This window comes from Indicator indicator, chromosome 21 (genome assembly GCF_027791375.1).
Source record: "Indicator indicator isolate 239-I01 chromosome 21, UM_Iind_1.1, whole genome shotgun sequence".
NCBI classification, from domain to species: domain Eukaryota; kingdom Metazoa; phylum Chordata; class Aves; order Piciformes; family Indicatoridae; genus Indicator; species Indicator indicator.
The window spans coordinates 10,945,234-10,962,972 of record NC_072030.1 but is presented as its reverse complement, the minus strand read 5'-3'; the positions used below and the strand labels follow the sequence as shown (position 1 = coordinate 10,962,972).

Below are 17,739 nucleotides of genomic sequence, written 5' to 3'. Positions count from 1 at the left end.
TTTTCATAGAGTCACAAACACTTGATTGTACATCTTTCAGAACCAAGCACAACTGCAAGGTCCTTTGGAGAACTAGGTTGGGAGTTCAAATAATTTTTCAATTTATCCAAAGCAGCACTTTGCAAATTCTCATGAGCACCACAGCGACAGACACAACCCAACAGTCTGAGATGAAGCCAGTCTTTTCCTTTGTAACAGTCGAGCTCAGCTTGCAACACTATCAAAAATAAAAGAACTGTAAGCTAATTGCTGGCAAGTATGACGCAAGCGGTTTCCTCGGTAACAGCCCAAGTTGCTGAAGTGCCTGATCCAGCATTTCCTCATCTGTTTGCACTCACACCAGCAGTCTGACAATGTAGTCACTGCATCCTGTTTCACTCGGCAGCCAGCGAAACATACTGAGCTTAACCCTTGACTAACATCTTTACAGACAACATATCCTATCTATAAGTTGACTTTTACAGCCACATTTTGAACACACATTTTTAATTTTCTCACATCTTTGCAGTAGCTGTCCCAAGTGCATTTTCTTTTTAATTGAGAAGGAAAACATAAGATAAAATTTCCATTTACAATTAAAAAAAAATTATCTTTTCATTTGCAGTTGCATTACTGAAAGTTCCTATCAGTTTTAAAAGCCACCTACAGCTTTTACATAAAACACTGAATTATCTGTATCTCTGATTTTAACTGTATGGTTCCAGAAGTTTCCTGATTTTAGATCCAAAGTAAATTAGACAGAAACAGCAGGAAGACCTATCAAACTGCTACTCATTCCCTTCAAATAGATGTGTATTCATAAGCAGGAAGCATGCTTTAAAAAAAAAAAAAAAGGTATCACAAACCAGTTATTGTATACACCAAGGAAAACAGAAATCACATCTTAATCTAAAACCATGTAGAAAGCACATCTCATCCTTGAGCTATTCTGCAGAGAAACTGCAGATTCCAGAGAAAATTCAAAAAATAGTAAGAATCACACAATAAAACAAACAAACAAAAAAGGCAAATGCTGGCCTTTCTGACAACATATTGCACACACACAAAAGAAAAAAGAAAGATAATTTTGCAGTTTATTTTTAAACGTGAATTTGATTTTGGTCATTTCAGGACATGAATAAACATGAAACAAACTCTTTCCAGCACAGAGCTTTTATGCGCCTACGTCGGTGCTTATCCAGTGTAAAACAGAACTGTTTTTCTGTGCCATGGAATAGTTGTGGGGTACAAAGAAAACAACAAGGCAAGATAAAAGTAATATTTTCTTGGTTAAAAATTCTGGGCAATGCTTCAGCAGCAAGGCAAAATGCATGTGAAATTTACTGCTGAACAGTCTCCCACCTCCACTGACTGACCTACCCAGAGTAATTTTAAATGGGAAATTCCCTAAAGCATTCTGAAATAGACAGATGACAGCCAGACAGAACAACCTGTCACAGCAGCTTCCTGACCACTAAAGAGAACAGGGTATTGAAAATGTGAAGGTGCAGGGAGGAGGCAATGTTAGGGGCTTTTCACCATTTCTTTCACAAAAGCTTACTCACCCAGGAAGCCAGGGTCATATCAAGTTAGAACTGCTCTGAAAAGAGATCTAAAACAGTCCTGATTTTACAGCAGCTGGAGATTTCATTCTTTCAAATACATCATGAATTCTCCAGTTTCTTGGGAAGCCTTCTTTTTCAAACCTAATAAATAAATTATCAACATTCCAAAAATAAATCCCTAAAGTTTTAGGCCAAAAAGCCCAGGGATACAGACAAATGAGTGGCCTGAAATAAAGCTAAAGAGCATCCAGCTCTGCACTGGAAACTATACTTCTGTAGAAAATAAACGAGAAAGGACTAACAAGTTCAGTTTCATCAGCACTTTACTACTTAGCATCTCAGTGATGTTTTCCTCTAAATGCAGATGTTTCCATCAGCAGGATTTTCTACCCTGTTAGTACAGTTTTTCTCTGCATCACGTCTTAACTTCCTCCCATACACCTACCTGCATTCCTCTTCGTGCTAATGTTCCAGTAACCACAAAGTAGGAAGGTAGGTAGGCAGAAGAAAAAAAAGAAAGAAATGTTTTCTTCACCGAAAGACAATTTGCACACAATTGAATTGAAAGCCAGCTCAGAAAAAAATAAAGGAATTAGTCTAGTATGTGATAATGGAAATTCCAGGAATGAAAAGTCAATGGTAGACAGAAAACCTGTGATGACACAAGGCACGTTGAGGAACCCAAACATCCCTGCAGGGCAGGGAAGCAAACCAGCACAGACTGGCGAGACTATTGCTGCAGGGGTATGCTGAGATACAAAAGATTCCCTGCCCAACTATATTTGACAATGGATCAGGGACCCCTGAGTTAAAACCACAAGCCACGTGATGCCTTTAGGTTATGAGATTCAAGGTTCAGACAGGTTCTCCAAAACTGAAAGATAACATGGCTGCTGAGCCATTAGTTAGAACCAAGTGGAGGAACACCCACATACAAGTTCTGTCAGAGAGCACTAAAAAAATACTTGTACCTAAATATGAACATAGACACCAAGTAACTTAAACATTTCAGTTATGTAACTAATCTATAACAAGACCATTTGACACAGAAGGCTAGTCCATACAAGGCTTGGAATTCTATCCCAATACTAACCACTTAGAACTTTTGCAACACTCAGAATTGTTATCTGCCTTGTAACAGCCCACCAAATACAGAATTCACTGTGATACAGTTTTTCTCCAGCCCTATCTCTGGGACACAAGTAGAAAAATACAGCTCTGCCCACCAAGCTAGGAAACCACCTAAATGAAATTCATGACAAGACAGATGCAGGGAACTCAACTGTTTCTACTCTGGCTTTTCTTGGCTTACTCCTCTTCCTGAAATCTGCAGGGGTACTACTGCAGAACATCTCAAAAAAGTGAAGCAGAGCTGATGGGAAGGAAAAGACAGACCTGGGACACAGCTGGGAATCTAACAGACATGTTGAGCCAAAGTATTACTCAGAAATTGGAAATAAAGTTCAAAATTTCCTTAAAAAAATAAGTTCTGCAGATAAATTTGCTTGCCCTTAGGAGGCAAATAAAGCTCCAGATATCAGGACAGAAAATACTCCTCTGCTCCTATTCACCCTGTTACAACCCAAGCTGTAATCAGAATGAAATACCTCAAATTTGTATATGAGCATCAGCACTATAAAGATCAGGCAAAGCTTTCTTGTGGCTCTCAAACACTGCAGGAAGGTGCATTGACAAATACAGATCTTCTCATTCTTTCCCTCCATTTTAAATGAAGGAGAAATGAAGGGAGTAAGATGTTCAGTATTTTTTTTTGAGGCACGGTTCACTCCCTATTATCATTAGTCAGCCAGCTACTCTTGCTAGAACTGCAACACTTGAGCCAATACTGCTCCTATTACTCCCTCCTCTCACAATAGCAGAGTTTGCAAAACAAACAAGGTGGCTAAAGGCTTAGTCTTCACAAAACAAAACAAAACACACCACCAAAACAAACAAGCAAGCAAAAAAAAAACCCCCAAAACCAAACACCAATCTAGAAAACCTTTGTCCCCTCTGTCCAGGAAATAAACAAATGGTGGATTGTTTTCAGCTTTGAAACTACACAGAGATTCTCCTGGGGCAAAAAGACTAAGTTTCTAACTACAATGCCTACGTATTAAAAGCTCAGATCTTACAAATACATTTGCAGTTATGCTTAGGGGGATGAAGCAGGTGAGTAACCATTTGCATGTAACTTGTGGAACTGGGGTGTGGGGTGTGTAAACAAGCTAAACAAAATGGAAAAAAAACCCAAAGAACTTTACAATATACTAGAGTACCAAGGTAGAGGATGAGGTTGGTATGAGTATGTAAAAACTAGATGTACAAGCCTTTTAAATGCAGTCTACTTATCTATCATTTTTCCATAATGGAAATTTACATGGTACTGAAGAGACTCTAGATTATGCTGTAAATGCAAAGAACTATTTAATTATTCTATTTTATAAATTACATGGTACTAAATGTTCTACTCTATTTTATTTTTAATATACTTTAAAAACAGTAACATGATTACTAGGTTTCTAAAAAAAAAAAGTCAAGTGTTTTCAGTTAGAACACTTGTATGTCTGCTGAAATATACTTGTAATTTTAAACCAAATCACATCACTGATCTTGTAATATAGGAGAAAGAACACACAGGTAAGGAAGAGGTGTTAAAATTATTTTTAAATTAAGAACAGGAAAGAGAAAGAAAAATGGCATTTCAGAAAAGACAAAACAAGCAAGTAATTAATTTACTATTGAACATTAATGTCCTTGAAAATTATTTTTCTGGTACCTTCAAGGCCAAATATTTTTTTAAGAAAAGATGTGCCTTTTAAAAGCACACCAATCCCGTCCATTACCAGACAGGTGAAGGAAACATAGCTTTAAGATTGTTAACAGTTGCTACTAAAGAGCCAAAGTTATAAATTACATGAAACCCTGTGAATTTTTAAACAAGTAAGGACTATAATCTCAACCCTTAAACACTGTAAAACACATGTTCTTTTCCACTTGAAAGCTTAAGTGCTCTGCTGACTCTAGGGAGCTGCCTACTAGAATAAGCATTAAGGCAAGTACAGAAGAGTTACAAATCTTTAGCAATGAGATTTTAACTAGTCATGGACAAGAAAAATGGCACAAGACTAACTCATTACCTTTATAGGTCTGTTATTAAAACTATATTGACTTCTGCAGTTAATCCTGAAATTGCATCTCTTTATTACATGAAACAGTTTGAATCTTTTCTAAAAGTTGTAAGATCCTTTCCTGAACAAGATACCAGTTTCACAGTTACAAAGATAACATCAGTGTCTAAATTAATTTGTCCTGAAATTTTATTCTTAATGATCCTAAAAACGGGTTACACAAATTTCATTTGTAAGCACAGTTTTACCCAGACTGGTTGAAGCTTAAGGTCATTTAACCAGTTTTGATGTTTCACTCTTCGTAAAAATTGTTATTCTTCACACAGACTGAAGTACTATTTTCTTCTTGAGAACATTCTGCAGATGTCTCCAATATCATGGTCATTGTCTCAAGAGGTTTGAAAACACAGGCCACTCTTAAAAGCAAAAGCCAGCACCTGCCTCTATTAATTTCTTATTTTATTTTGACATCACAGAAAATCACCTGCAAACCTACTATTTTCAAGCTTCTTGAAAAATTCTTTGGCATCTAATGAACAGAGTGCCACTTAGGAAAAATAAATTCATTAAAGCAATAACAAAAAAGACTGGTCATTAACACAAAAGCTGTTCCAAGCACTTCTTTCTTAAGAAAGCATGTTCAGTCATAAACTCCAAATAGAAGGAAAAATTAGATTTTAAATATTATCATGGTATGGAACATTCTGCTATGGTGAGCATAGTAGTAGCAAGAAACCCTGATACACATTCTAATTAATGCTTTTCTGTAACTACATAAGAATAAGTTAATGGATACTTGTAATCAAAGTTCTTTCAACTGTGCTTTGCCATAACAGCACAAAGCTGTTATTTATATCGTGGCAATCACTCATTTTAACATAGTACTTCAGATATTTCCAATGATGAGAGAAATGTAACGTTCCTCAGCTTTTTAGTATAGTAAAATACAGATTAATCCATTGAAATTCTCTCACTGCAAGTTTTATTTGAAACCTGCTTTGTAAGCATGCTTCAGTGATCCCCAAATGGATACTCTGCTGCCCCAAAAATGCTGTTAGTTAAATCAGGAACAGAGAGAGGGCACATACAGGGTGATCAACACAAACCTGTTTGTGTTTTCTAGTTAGAATATAAAATATACTGCTCAGTCCTATATTTACAGCTTAGGAAGAACAAAGCTCCTGTCATCATTAATGCTTGTGTTTATCTACCTCAGCTTATAAGCAGCAATACACAGTAGGTGTGCATCTGTGTTTCACTGCACTGAAATGGACAGCCTCAACAGAAACAGCCTAATCCAGAACATTCATCCTTCCCTGAGCAAAACAAAGTCTACTTCTAGCATATCCAGTTAGTCAGGAGGAAAACTGTGCTAGTGGCTTCTACTCCTTCCAGTCTGAGCCAATTCCTTCACGGCACTGCCAAAGCAGATGGCATTTCACAGGCACAGCAGGATCTAAAGTTTTTCAGTCTGCTAATCACACCTTCAGTTTTCAACACAAATTTCTCTCCCCTACTGGCCAAACACAAGACTGTAACTGCTTATATTTATGAAGGTACAGTTTAATTTAAACGTCATACTATGCAATGAGGATAATTCTAAAGGGAACAAGAACATGTAGGATACTATGGAAACACAAGAGTGGGTGTCAAAGAGCCTGTGAGTGCATTTACACATTACACTGTCTTGATGACAAACCAAATGAAACAAAGGCTATTGTGGACGTTAATCAAGACAATCACATAAGACTCCTCTCAGAGAAAATCCTTTCTTTTTTAAAGTTAGCAACATTAAACTACACACATGTGGAGCATGCATACTGTGCAGCTCCTTGGCCACTCTACATCTGACACAGAGGATAATGATATACCTGAGAATTAGTGTTTATCAGTCATCAAATGCTAAGAAACAGTAGGTATATCAGCAATTTGTGTGAAAGGATAGAAACTGTTCTGGGGAGCCAAAAGTACTACAAAAACTCCTTGATACCTCTTCTTAAATACCCCTGTGCTTCTTTTCCTGTACTAGTAACTTATAGTACTTGGAAATATAGAATTCCTTTGAGAGAATTTACTAGATAGAAGGAATGAATTTATATTCCTGAAGAGGTAAACATGTATCACACTACAATGCTTAGGAGAAAAAGGAATTTAATTTTTTTTTTTTTAAAAGTCAAACCAAACCCAAACCAAACCAAACAAACAAAAGCAGAAAATATAGCATGAATTCAAATGTAATATTAATGTGATGAAGAAAACGATAAAGGCCCTAAAGATAAATGCAGGCCTTTAATTTTAGGTCACATTGGAACAACAATCACTCTGAAGATACAGATAGTGAGCCTAGTATGTAAGAATGTCTTTTTCAGCCTTTAGTTCAGTTCCTATCCCATTGCAAGGGTTTTCATCTAATCGAAAAGCAAATCTAACATGACCAATAATGAAGGTCTAAAGAGACCCTCTAACACAATAGTATTTTATTTCATAAAAGCTATGAAAAAGTAGGGATGGCCCAACACATCAAAATTCACTCTTGGTCACCAGCTGCCTGTATTTATATGAATTACATCCTCTCTCAAAGCTTTATGATCCACTTTAAAACATAAAACTGCTCTGGAAACTCTAATTTTATTTCAGCAGTCATTTATTCTTAAGTGTCCTAGGAACTAGAGACAGCATCACTTTGTCACATGTGCCAGTGAAGCCATTCACTTAACTGGTCTTCCTTAAGGACAGATCTCACTGATCTGTTTCTGTCATATTTCTCCTTTGTCAATACCATCATCTGTCAGTTTACTTGTTACCCTATGAACTCTGGTTCCTCTCTGTTTGGAAGGCTCTTGTACTCTTTCACTTCCTCTAGATCCTTAAAGTTATTGATGCTTTTTATGCTTCACCAACATCCACTCATAGTATGGTCTGTCCTTACTAATCCAAGCCCCCAGCTTTACTTTAAACTTTTACTCTTGCTATTAAGTAGCAGGAAAGTGTCTGTTTTTTCCCATTAAAATATATTCTGTTGTGTCATTCCATCTTGCTAAACATTGTTTATACCCACTGAAAAGTTCATGTTGAAATTCAACATTTCTCATCTTAAACTAGTCCTACAGTTCTCTCTCCACATAGTTTTATCCTGAAAAAATGGGTGAAATTTCAAGAAAACACTGAATGAGTGTGGCCTGTCCCCCACTTCTTTGGTGGGCAGAAGCATGTAATCTGTTTTCCCCTACAAGTTTTTGCACCAATGATAAAACAGACTACACTACATCGCCCAGTTTCCCTGCCTGCAATCCTGATCTTGCACAGAAGTACAAGATTTATTCTTTTCCACCCTCAGCAACTAGTTTCTGAACATCAGAATTTGTCAAATAAGGCCCAGGCTTTAAGAAAATTCCTGACCCCAGTTCTGGTATTCACTGAGGACAGGATAGATACTCTCATGAGGATTTGGAGTTCAGCACTGCAAACTTGCCCTGCTGGAACACTATTACACAGGGTCACTTCACTTCCCACTCACCTTTTTTTCATAAAACGTGCTGGGATTTGGTATCAGTGAAACTTTTCAGTACTCAACCAGTTCAGCTGTTCAACTATTATGATGGTACTTCCAGGCACATACATGCACGCATATATATTGTGTCAAAAGACGAGTCTTTTCCTCATGAGAATATAGCTGACTCCTTGTAGTTCTCTTTCTTTTCACGTTTCACCTTGCAGAATACAGTCCTCGTGAACTGCAGCATGGAGGCTGTCCTCTTTGCCATTCATTCTGCAGACTATCCTGGGAACGAACGTTTTGTTCCTCACCTCTTCTGTAATTTTCATTCATAAATTTAAAATGCCTTCCTAGTCAAAGGTGAAAATTAGTACTTTATCCAATTTATCCCGTTAGTTTCCTTTGACACAGTCAATACCAGAGTTTTGGAACTTTTCCCCCCAAGCTCCTCCACTTCTTTCCTACCAGTGTTTCAGTCACTCCTGTAATATGCCACCCTCACCTTGCACTAATTTCTCCAGCACTTCCACAGCAGTTATCTTTGATCTTCTTCATTTCTCCTTTGACATTTTCCTTCTGAGAAACCACACCTGCAGGAAAAGTCAATCTCCTTTGCTACACCAATGGCTTACAGACATATTTCCCTGCTTTTGGTGTACTTTTTCCTCTACAGAACACAAACTGCCACCAAGTCTTGGCTGTCTAAAAATCACCTTAAAATAAACTTTGCTAACAGAGTTCTTAACTGCACTCAGTTTCCCCAACAGCATTCTTTGTCATTCTCTACAGTATGGGCCTGGTAGCCACTTTGCCAGAGGACATCACCTTAAACTGTGGCCTCTCTATAGGTCTCATTTCATGAGTCTTCTCACTTCACATTTCATCTAGCACAAAAGATCTTGTAAAGGTCAGAGAGAACCAGACAGGAACAATATGATTCTACTCTTCTGACATCAAGTTGCAGAAAGTTTTCCAAAAGTATTGCTCATACACATAATCCTTCTCTTTGTATATTCCCCACTCAGCTCCATCCCATTGAAACTGATTACAGTCCCAGCTCAGCACACCCATATTTCTACCTTGATTTTCCCCATAAGCAAATAAAAAAATAAATAATAATAATTAAAAACAATATGTGAACAACAGAGGCATATCTTGACATGAAGGTATGGTAACAGTCACAATCCTTAGGGAAAACTTGAAATTTCAAGGATCTGGTTTGTCGAATGCATAACAAGAATAGTTACATTTCATGTTACTGGCTACAGTCAACACATAAAGGCTACCATGGCTCAAGGATGCAAGCAAGTATCTGAAATTAATAATTTTAAGACACTGTAAAATACATATTAACAGACAACTTCTGCACTAGAAAATTTATACCGAGTACTTAAGGATAAAGTATAATTTGTTTCACAAAAAATGTTAATAGAGATATAAACTGCCTAAGCAAACAAGGAATCATATTAATTTCAAGCTACATAAATATTTTAGACTCTTGAAATTGAGTCCTGATCATCCTAGGTATGAGATAGGTTGGAACAGAAACTGGGGAGGGGTGGTGGCCAATCCAACAATCTAACCACAAGACAACTCTTTCTGTAGTGAACAGAGTTGCAATACAAAAGCACACATTACCCATGGAATATTCCAGCCTTCCCATGTGTTTGAACCTAGTCAGATAACTAGGAAAAGTCTAAGCTCTGTTTGCGGACTGTTGTGGACGCATATCCTCTGAATTTAATTAGGAAGGCCTGTTCCTTACTCAAGGAAAAATATGAATTTCAGAAATCACATATTCTTTCTGGATTCTGATAAGTCCTTGTGTATGTTCCTATACATAGTTATTCACTCTCACACACATTTTCACCATCATGTTAAAGAATAAAAATAATTTATTACACTATTTTTCAGGATATAGAGTGTTAACAAGATCTGCAATACTGAAAAGCACCCTTTAGATTCCCAGGTTGGCTTTCATTCTACAAAAAAGTGCTAGATAGGCAACAGTCAATAAAGATAAACCTTTCCACACCAGTAGCAGTGGGTACAGCTAACAGATTAGTATCCAATTAATGCATGCAATCAAAATACCATCTACATAAACTCTGCACTACTGATCAATACTGCAGTCATACTGCTAATAAGCAATTCCTCTTCAGGTCCAAGATGAATACTGAGGAGTACAAAAAGTCTGTTTCTTGCTAAAATCATATTAATTTATGTAAGCATAAGTGTTAATATAGTAGATTTTAAATTGACATTGCATTTGCATAATTTTTAGCCTTAATTTTAGTCACACTGCTTCCTTCTAGGTGTATTTATATCCTTTGATAACACCATTTAAGTATACTCACATAAAAATGTAAAGATATAATCTATTCATGACTCTCTCCTCTCATCTCAAACTACATTGATAGCCATATTGTACTGCAGAAAAGCCACACACAACACAAATTTGTAGACTTTGGTGGCTGAAGTAGGCATCAATAACCATATAAAAAGTAAGAATAAAGGTAATCCAATTTTACCAGCTCTCCAGCATTATAGTTGCCATACCTGCTAAAGAACAGAAAGCAATAATCTAAGTATTTGTAATAAGGTTGCTCAAATTAGAAAGCATTTCCAGGATCACAATCACAGGGCCTCTTTCCACTTCTACCCCAGAGAGCAATGATAGCTCCATCTAATTCCAGTGAGCACACACTACTGGTTGTACATATGTTCCCCCACACACAGTCTTGGTGCACACAGACCTCTTAGAAATGCTGGCTCTAGTTATTAATGAAACATACAGTTCAACTCAATCTAATTGCTTTCACATGTATTTATCTAGACAGAGGGCAGGGCATCATTACAAATCAACAAGTAACTGAAAACTTAAGGCAAGTACTGTCTTCCTCCAAGAGTAACTAAAATCTACACAAGAGGAAAATTTTTCACAATGAGGGCAATCAGCCATTGGAATCATCTCCACAGGAAAGTGGTGGATCCCCTGACACTGGACGCTTTTAAGATTCATCTGGACAGGGTGCTGGGCCATCTTGCATAGACCCTGCTCCTGCCAAGAAAGGTTGTACCAGCTTACCTTTAAGACCCCTTCTGACTTGTATTCTATCATTTAATACATTTGCCTTTTTTGGACTTAAGTGCCCCTGCTTCCAGAGGTTCACACAAACCTCTACAAAGAAGGCATCCATAGCAATTATACAAAACACATCTAACAGAATCACCATAGCAGCTTAGCTCTCCTTCATCAGAGTGTTCCTGTCACGGTGGACCTGTAGCGCATTCTCTGTACTCCACTGATCTTCCTAAAAGCACTCATTAAACTCACTCTTAAAATATTAATATTGGAAAAGAATCATTGTCATATTTTGTAAATATCTGAAAAACATGCAAATCAGTCCTTAAGGAACACTTGCACCATAAATGCTTTCTGAAAAGTATGAAGTGCACACACTCCTCCTGTTTCAAAGCAGCAATACAAAACCTTGTAGTGTTTATTCAAATAAAGTCACACATTACGGCCTTACTTCTCCCCACCTCCCTGCCCAAACAATTGATGCTTTATCAGCTCTGCCATGTCTGATCTCTCTCCAAGTCAGACAAGAGATCAGAGGATTTAACCTGTTTTATCCTTAAAAAAATTACATGTATCTATGAATCACATTTAAACTGTGCTTAATGAAGAACAGATATTTATTGTAAAGCATGATAAGCTATAAAGAAAATACAGAACTTCAGATCTTGTTGTTGTCTATGTTTCTTCCAATGTTCATAAAAAGACATCAAATTCTGGACGTCTACCAAAGAGTTACATTTTATTATGAACACGTATGATTTAAGTACTGCCAATAAATCATACGTATTTAGTTATGGTTGACATTTATGATGTTACTTAAAGAATAAATGCCTCAACTTGAAATATGCACATGCCTTTAGGAAGTGAGCCGAATATCAAAGGAAGCATTTAGCAACTTGCATAAGAACAAATATCATCTATCCTCTAGAAAGGTTAATGAAACCACATTTTCTGAGGTATTTGTATTGCAGACAAACGTGACAAAAAGAGAACGTTTACTATCCAGAATGGAACAGAGAAAGTAAATTATTATACGATACTCCCTACATATCTCCACTGTTAGTACAGCATTTTAATGTTTCCTTCATAGTATGCATTAGATAATTTGAAACTTATTGAATGAGTTGTTTCTGAAGCCTGTTACAGCATACTTGCATCTTAACCTTTTAGGCAAAAACAATTACGGCTCTATTTTTACTGTGCAAAGGCAGAGAAAGAAATGCTCGAAAGCTACTCCACCGTTTCAGACTCACCTCCTATTTCCTCATCCCTATTTCGCAGTCACAGAAATGCATTACAGAATACATGTCAAAGCAAAATTAGAAAATTTCATTTAGCATGCATGAGTTTCAGTCGCAGCAGTGGTAGATGAAGGCTTCTGCAGCGACAGACACTTCCCAGAAGCTGTTCTCTTGCACGTTTATTAAATACACCCCCCATATTCTCCCTCCTATTAACGGTCTGATAACTCCCTCGCAGCAGCCTGGGGCCAGTTCCACCGGCAGCACAACTCGATGCTCCTGCAGTTCACGTGCAAGGTCCCAAATAAAAACAAACTCCCCACTCCCCCTTCCTTCCCCATTTCCCCCATCCCCCTACCCCCCCCACCCCTCACCGGGGGATGTGTTGCGCTACAAAAAAAAAAAAAAAAAGACTCACTGAAAAGTTTTCCGGGAGGTAGAAACCAACAGAGTTCCATTCAAGAAAACTGAGCGTTTCGGGCATCCCTCCAGACTCTACTGAACAGCTCTCTCTTCAGTACAAAGTTTCTTAAATCCCATCAACCCGAAGCTAACCGTTAACTTACGTGGAGCGAGGAGGAGAGCGTTAGAGGGAGAGAAGCAAGAAATACTAATCTGCAAGGCAAAAGGGCAGCTGCCACTCAAACAACGCCAATATCTAATAAATAATATGCCTCAAAACCTGATAGTTCTTTAGCACTTGGCAATCATTTTGCCGATAGAAAGCGGAAAGGACCAGAAGTGCTGAGCAACTGGAAAGCTGTGGTTTCTTTCTCTCCTAAAGTCTGCCCGATGCAGAGGAGGTGGTGGGCTTTGGGAAAAAACCCCAATCAAAATAACAAGGTAGCTGATAGCTGTGAAGATGTTTGGTTTGGAGTTTTGTTTTAATCAATAGGAACTGCTTTTTAATATTTAAGATCCAATGAAAAGCGAGCGAGCCTTCTGTCCCATAGCAAACACGTCAATATGATTGAGCTTCTATACAGACATAAAGGATTATATCGATTCTGCAGAACCGAGCTGAGAAACCCGCTAAGGGATTAACATTTTCCTCCATCCCTCCAACAGGAGTTTGACAGTTAGAAAACATCCAACACGGACACATACAACCAGTCAGGAAAAGCAAGTGGCGCTCATTCCTCAGAAAGTTTCTCCCTCCAGTTTCGAGAAACCTACCTGCTCTCTAGAAATGCAAGGCAACGAGGGTCTCCTAAACATTTTGCAGCTGCCATAGTAGCTGGCCGAAGTTTCCCCTAAGGATACGCAGCTAGATCTCCTCCTGGGTCGGATCACAGGCACTTTTTCCTCCACACTGGAGAGCCGTGGGTGGTGATGATGCTGGTGGTGCGGTCCTCGGCTCTGAGCCGAGAGGATGCCGTGCTCTCCACCACAGAGTGCCAGGAGGCAGCCTGCCACCCCCACCGAGCCGGCCAGCAGCGGTCTGAGGGCGAGGGGAAGAGAGTGAAGGCTGGTGAGCGACACCAGCCACACCAGGCTGGAGAAGACCAAGACGAGGAGGCTCTGGCGCAACTTCAGGGAGCTCTGCAGCAGGGTCAGGGTTGCCACTGAGCCTAGCACAGTCAAGAGCCTGCCCAGGACCACCTGCGGCTCGGCGAGGGGCTGGGGTTCTTCTCCTTGCCCCTCCGCGGGCAGCAGCCACTGAAATGCCAGGAAGTCCCCCAAGTAGCAGCACACGGGAAGCGCCAGAAGCCACCAGCGGGTCGTGCCGCTGCCGTGCTCCCCGCGCCTGCCGCCAGTCAGGTAGCAGGTGAGGAAAAAGAAGGCACAAGCGATGCTGAAGAGGGGACTGAGGCAGCAGGACAGGCACAGCAAGGCGTGCAGCGGCCAGGGACTCCGCCAGCTGTTCCCGTCCTGCTGGCCCCCGGCGCTGCCCCAGCCGTGAAAGGCCAGGAGCGAGAGGACAGCAGCGGCCAAGGCGCCGAGGCTGAACAGAGCCCGGGAAACGGAGGAGGCGGCGGCGGTGGTGGTAGGGAACAGCAGAAGAGAGAGGAAGCTCTTCGGGGAGTCCTGCCTCAAAGGGGTCGCGCAGCTCTTCACGTAGCCGTTCCGCAGGCTCTCCGGGCTACCGCTGCCGCCGGGGAGCGCCGGGAGGGCAGCCGCCCCGCCGCCGTCCGGCTGCTGGCAGTGCTGCGGGGCTTTGGTAGGTCCGTGGTGGGAGGCGGCCGCGGCGGCTGCCTCTCTCTCTTCCCTCATGGTGGTCGGGGACGCGGGAGGACGGGGGAGAGGCGCGGGTCGCGCTAGCTCTGGCCCGGCCGCGCCTCCCTCATCGCCTCAGGAGAAGGGCGCCGGGCTGAGCCGCCGCTTCTCCTCCGCGGGCAGCGGCGTCTGAAGCATGGTGGGTAACGACGAGAAAAGAGAGAAAAGGTAAAAGTCTCGCTCGCTCGCTCGCTTTCCCCGAACGGCTCCAGTGGCAGGGACTCGCTGTCGCCTCCCAGCGCTGGCCCAGCAGCAGCGGCCGCGGGCAAAGCCCCGGCGGGGGTGGGAGCGCGCCGAGGAACAGCCCCGTCCGCCGGCCCGCCCGTCGCCGCCGCCTCCCCCCATCACGCCGCTGCGCACGGCGCGCGCGGAAGCCCCTGCGGCGGCACGCGCCCCGGGAACGGCCGCGCGCTAACTGCCACGCGCTAACGGCCGCACAGGAGCGGGGGGAGGCGCGCGCGCCGGCTTCTTCCCGCCGCCCCGTGTCCGGGCGCTGCCTGCCCTGAGGCGACCTGCGGGCCCGGGCCCAGCCTTTGCGCTGCCTGTGGGTACCGAACGGGTTCTTTCAAAAGTACATACATGCCGGCCGGCCCCGCGGGGCAGCGCGTAGGAAGCGGGCTGGGCGCCCGTGAGCCCCGAGCGGCCGCGCATCGGCCTCGGCACCGGGCCGCGGCGGCGGGCAGAGACATTGGTCGAGCGACTGAGGACAAAAACGCTGAGCTGTTGTAACTTTCTTCTTTATCTTGTCGTTTTGTTCTGAGATACGCCGGAGAAGTTCGCCGTACGGGCTGTAAAGCACCCACATAGTACCGAAGTACTCTCCCTTTAATGACTGTCCGTCTTTTTTTTTTTTTTTTTTTTTTTTTTTAAACAACCGAAATGTAAGTACAGATCAGAGTAATTTTCTACACTCTTTTTTTCCCCCCCAGTCTTTGTTAATTAAGTTACAGATTGCTCGACCAGGTTTGGTTATTTGCACGGCTAATCCCTTTGGGGTGGATCAAAATAGAAGCGTTTAGACTGCTGTCAGAGCAAATGGACAGCTAATGGGATTTTGAGCCTTCGCTCATTCATCCTGTTTATTTGTTTCTGGAAGACTTAACTGTTTTTGAATCACAGTTACAACTCTGCATCTTTACCTCATTACTGTAAATAAATACCCTTTGATCCACGTTGCTGCATAATACTGTACTTCTTTACTTAAATTGGTTTAGAAATCGGATCAGGTAAGTCGGCGATTGCCCCTTTTCCTGGCTTATTGACAAGGAATTCCTGAAATGTCTCGGTGCCATTGTTTGCGATTTGCCGTCTTTGAGTTGCCCTGCAGTAGCCGCTGTCCTGGGGAAGCTGAGGTGCAGCAGGGAGGTGAGCACTGAGATGGGCCTGAAAGCTGGCAGCACGCAGGAATCGCCCAGCCTGGCTGCAGACAGAAAGTACAACGTGCTGTACAAACAATTGCTGTACATGAGTAATGACTTGCTTTTCAAAGAGCACATAAAATTGATGGAATTTTAATATGGTCATGTATGTTCTGTTAGAAATATTCCTTGCTTAAGACAAAAAAGAAATTCTGCCCTGACTTGGTACACTTGATACCAATATGATGGTACCAGAATCCATGTTTAAAAGTTTTCAAAAGAGAAAATAGGAAGTTCCCTCAGGGATTCTATTCTTACATTTACTTCTACTCATGATAAGGATATCAATGGGGTCACAATCAAGTGTATGGAATGCATTTATTTATCTTTCCAGTTCTTGAGTTCAGCTATAAATAAATGCCTTCCAGAAACAATTAGTGTAGCCTTCATTAAAGTCCACATAGGCTTTTGGTGTCTGCAGTATACTATAGGAAGAGGTCTTTGCTCAATGCAACCTGACCGCGCACTGTGTGAAACGTGGTGGGGTTTTTTAAAACTTTCCTGTCTGTTCTTCTCATTTTAGTAGAAACAATGATTAGTTGCTCTCTAGCCACCTTCTCTCTTCAACTCATGATTTTATATCTTTTCTCAGCCTTGTATTTTCCAAGCTGAAAAGTTTTAGTCTATTTGATTTTTTTCATGTTACTATTAATTTTTCTCTCTTTTTTTTTTTTTCTTTCTTGATTTTTTTTTGAGCACTACTATGTGCTCTTGGAGACAAGGAAGCCAGGACCTACACACAGGATTCAAGACATAAGAGCAGTGAAAATAATGGTTTTCATCTCAGTTTTAAGTTCCTTCCCTATTATTCCTGTCATTTATTTGTTTTGCTTTGTGAGAGAGGTGAGAAAGCAGATTAAACTGAGCATTGGTGAATGGTGTTCTGTTGAACACTGAATAAATATTAAACATTGTTTTAATAGCATTGTCTGTAATAAATCCCAGGATCTATTTTCTGACTGCTAACATCAAAATCCACTAGACAGTTTTATAGGTAAGGATAAGATTTTTCTTCTGTTCTTACATTATGGTTATCCACTAAATTTCACCTGCTCATCCACTCAGGGTTGTAAGGCTGTATGCAGATTGCCTCAGCTAGCTCTATTTTTACTACCCTCAGGAACTCAGTATCAACAGCATACTTCACCACCTTACTATTTATTTGGTTTCAGATCATTTATCTTGAATTTATTTGTTTTTATTTCAGTGGTATGTCTGTGCAAAAACACCCTGAAGAAATGTATACACAAGTCATTCCAAAATGTAATGGGAATATAGTTGTTCTCTAATAGCATCTTTGTTGCCTGACATTACTCCTCCTAGTATATTCAATAGCCCTGCCTTGAGGACTTTACGATCTCATCATGAATAAATTTTCTATAAAGAAAACTTGGTTTGAGTAGTTCAGCATCTATCATTAAAAAATTTATCATTGTGACAGTAATTTTTGGAGTAAAGAAATACCTTTTCATTTACTCTTCCTTAAACCAATACAGAAGAATGTCAAGTAATTTTACATGGAATGAAGAAATTAATTTCAGGGTAATTTAATTTTATTGGTAATTTTCCAGTTTCACTAATGAAGGCAGGTAGTTCAGTGATTTTGG

General features: G+C 40.7%; 1 protein-coding gene across 1 annotated transcript in view; it reads right to left on the bottom strand.

Moving 5' to 3' along the window:
* Positions 1 to 14,711, bottom strand: part of PDE3B (phosphodiesterase 3B) — a 74,665-nt gene extending 59,954 nt beyond the window's left edge. The window contains exon 1 of the mRNA XM_054390310.1: positions 13,674 to 14,711. Coding sequence (XP_054246285.1) covers positions 13,674 to 14,711 — 1,038 coding nt within the window. The remainder of the gene's footprint in view (positions 1 to 13,673) is intronic.
* Positions 14,712 to 17,739: the final 3,028 nt, after the last annotated feature.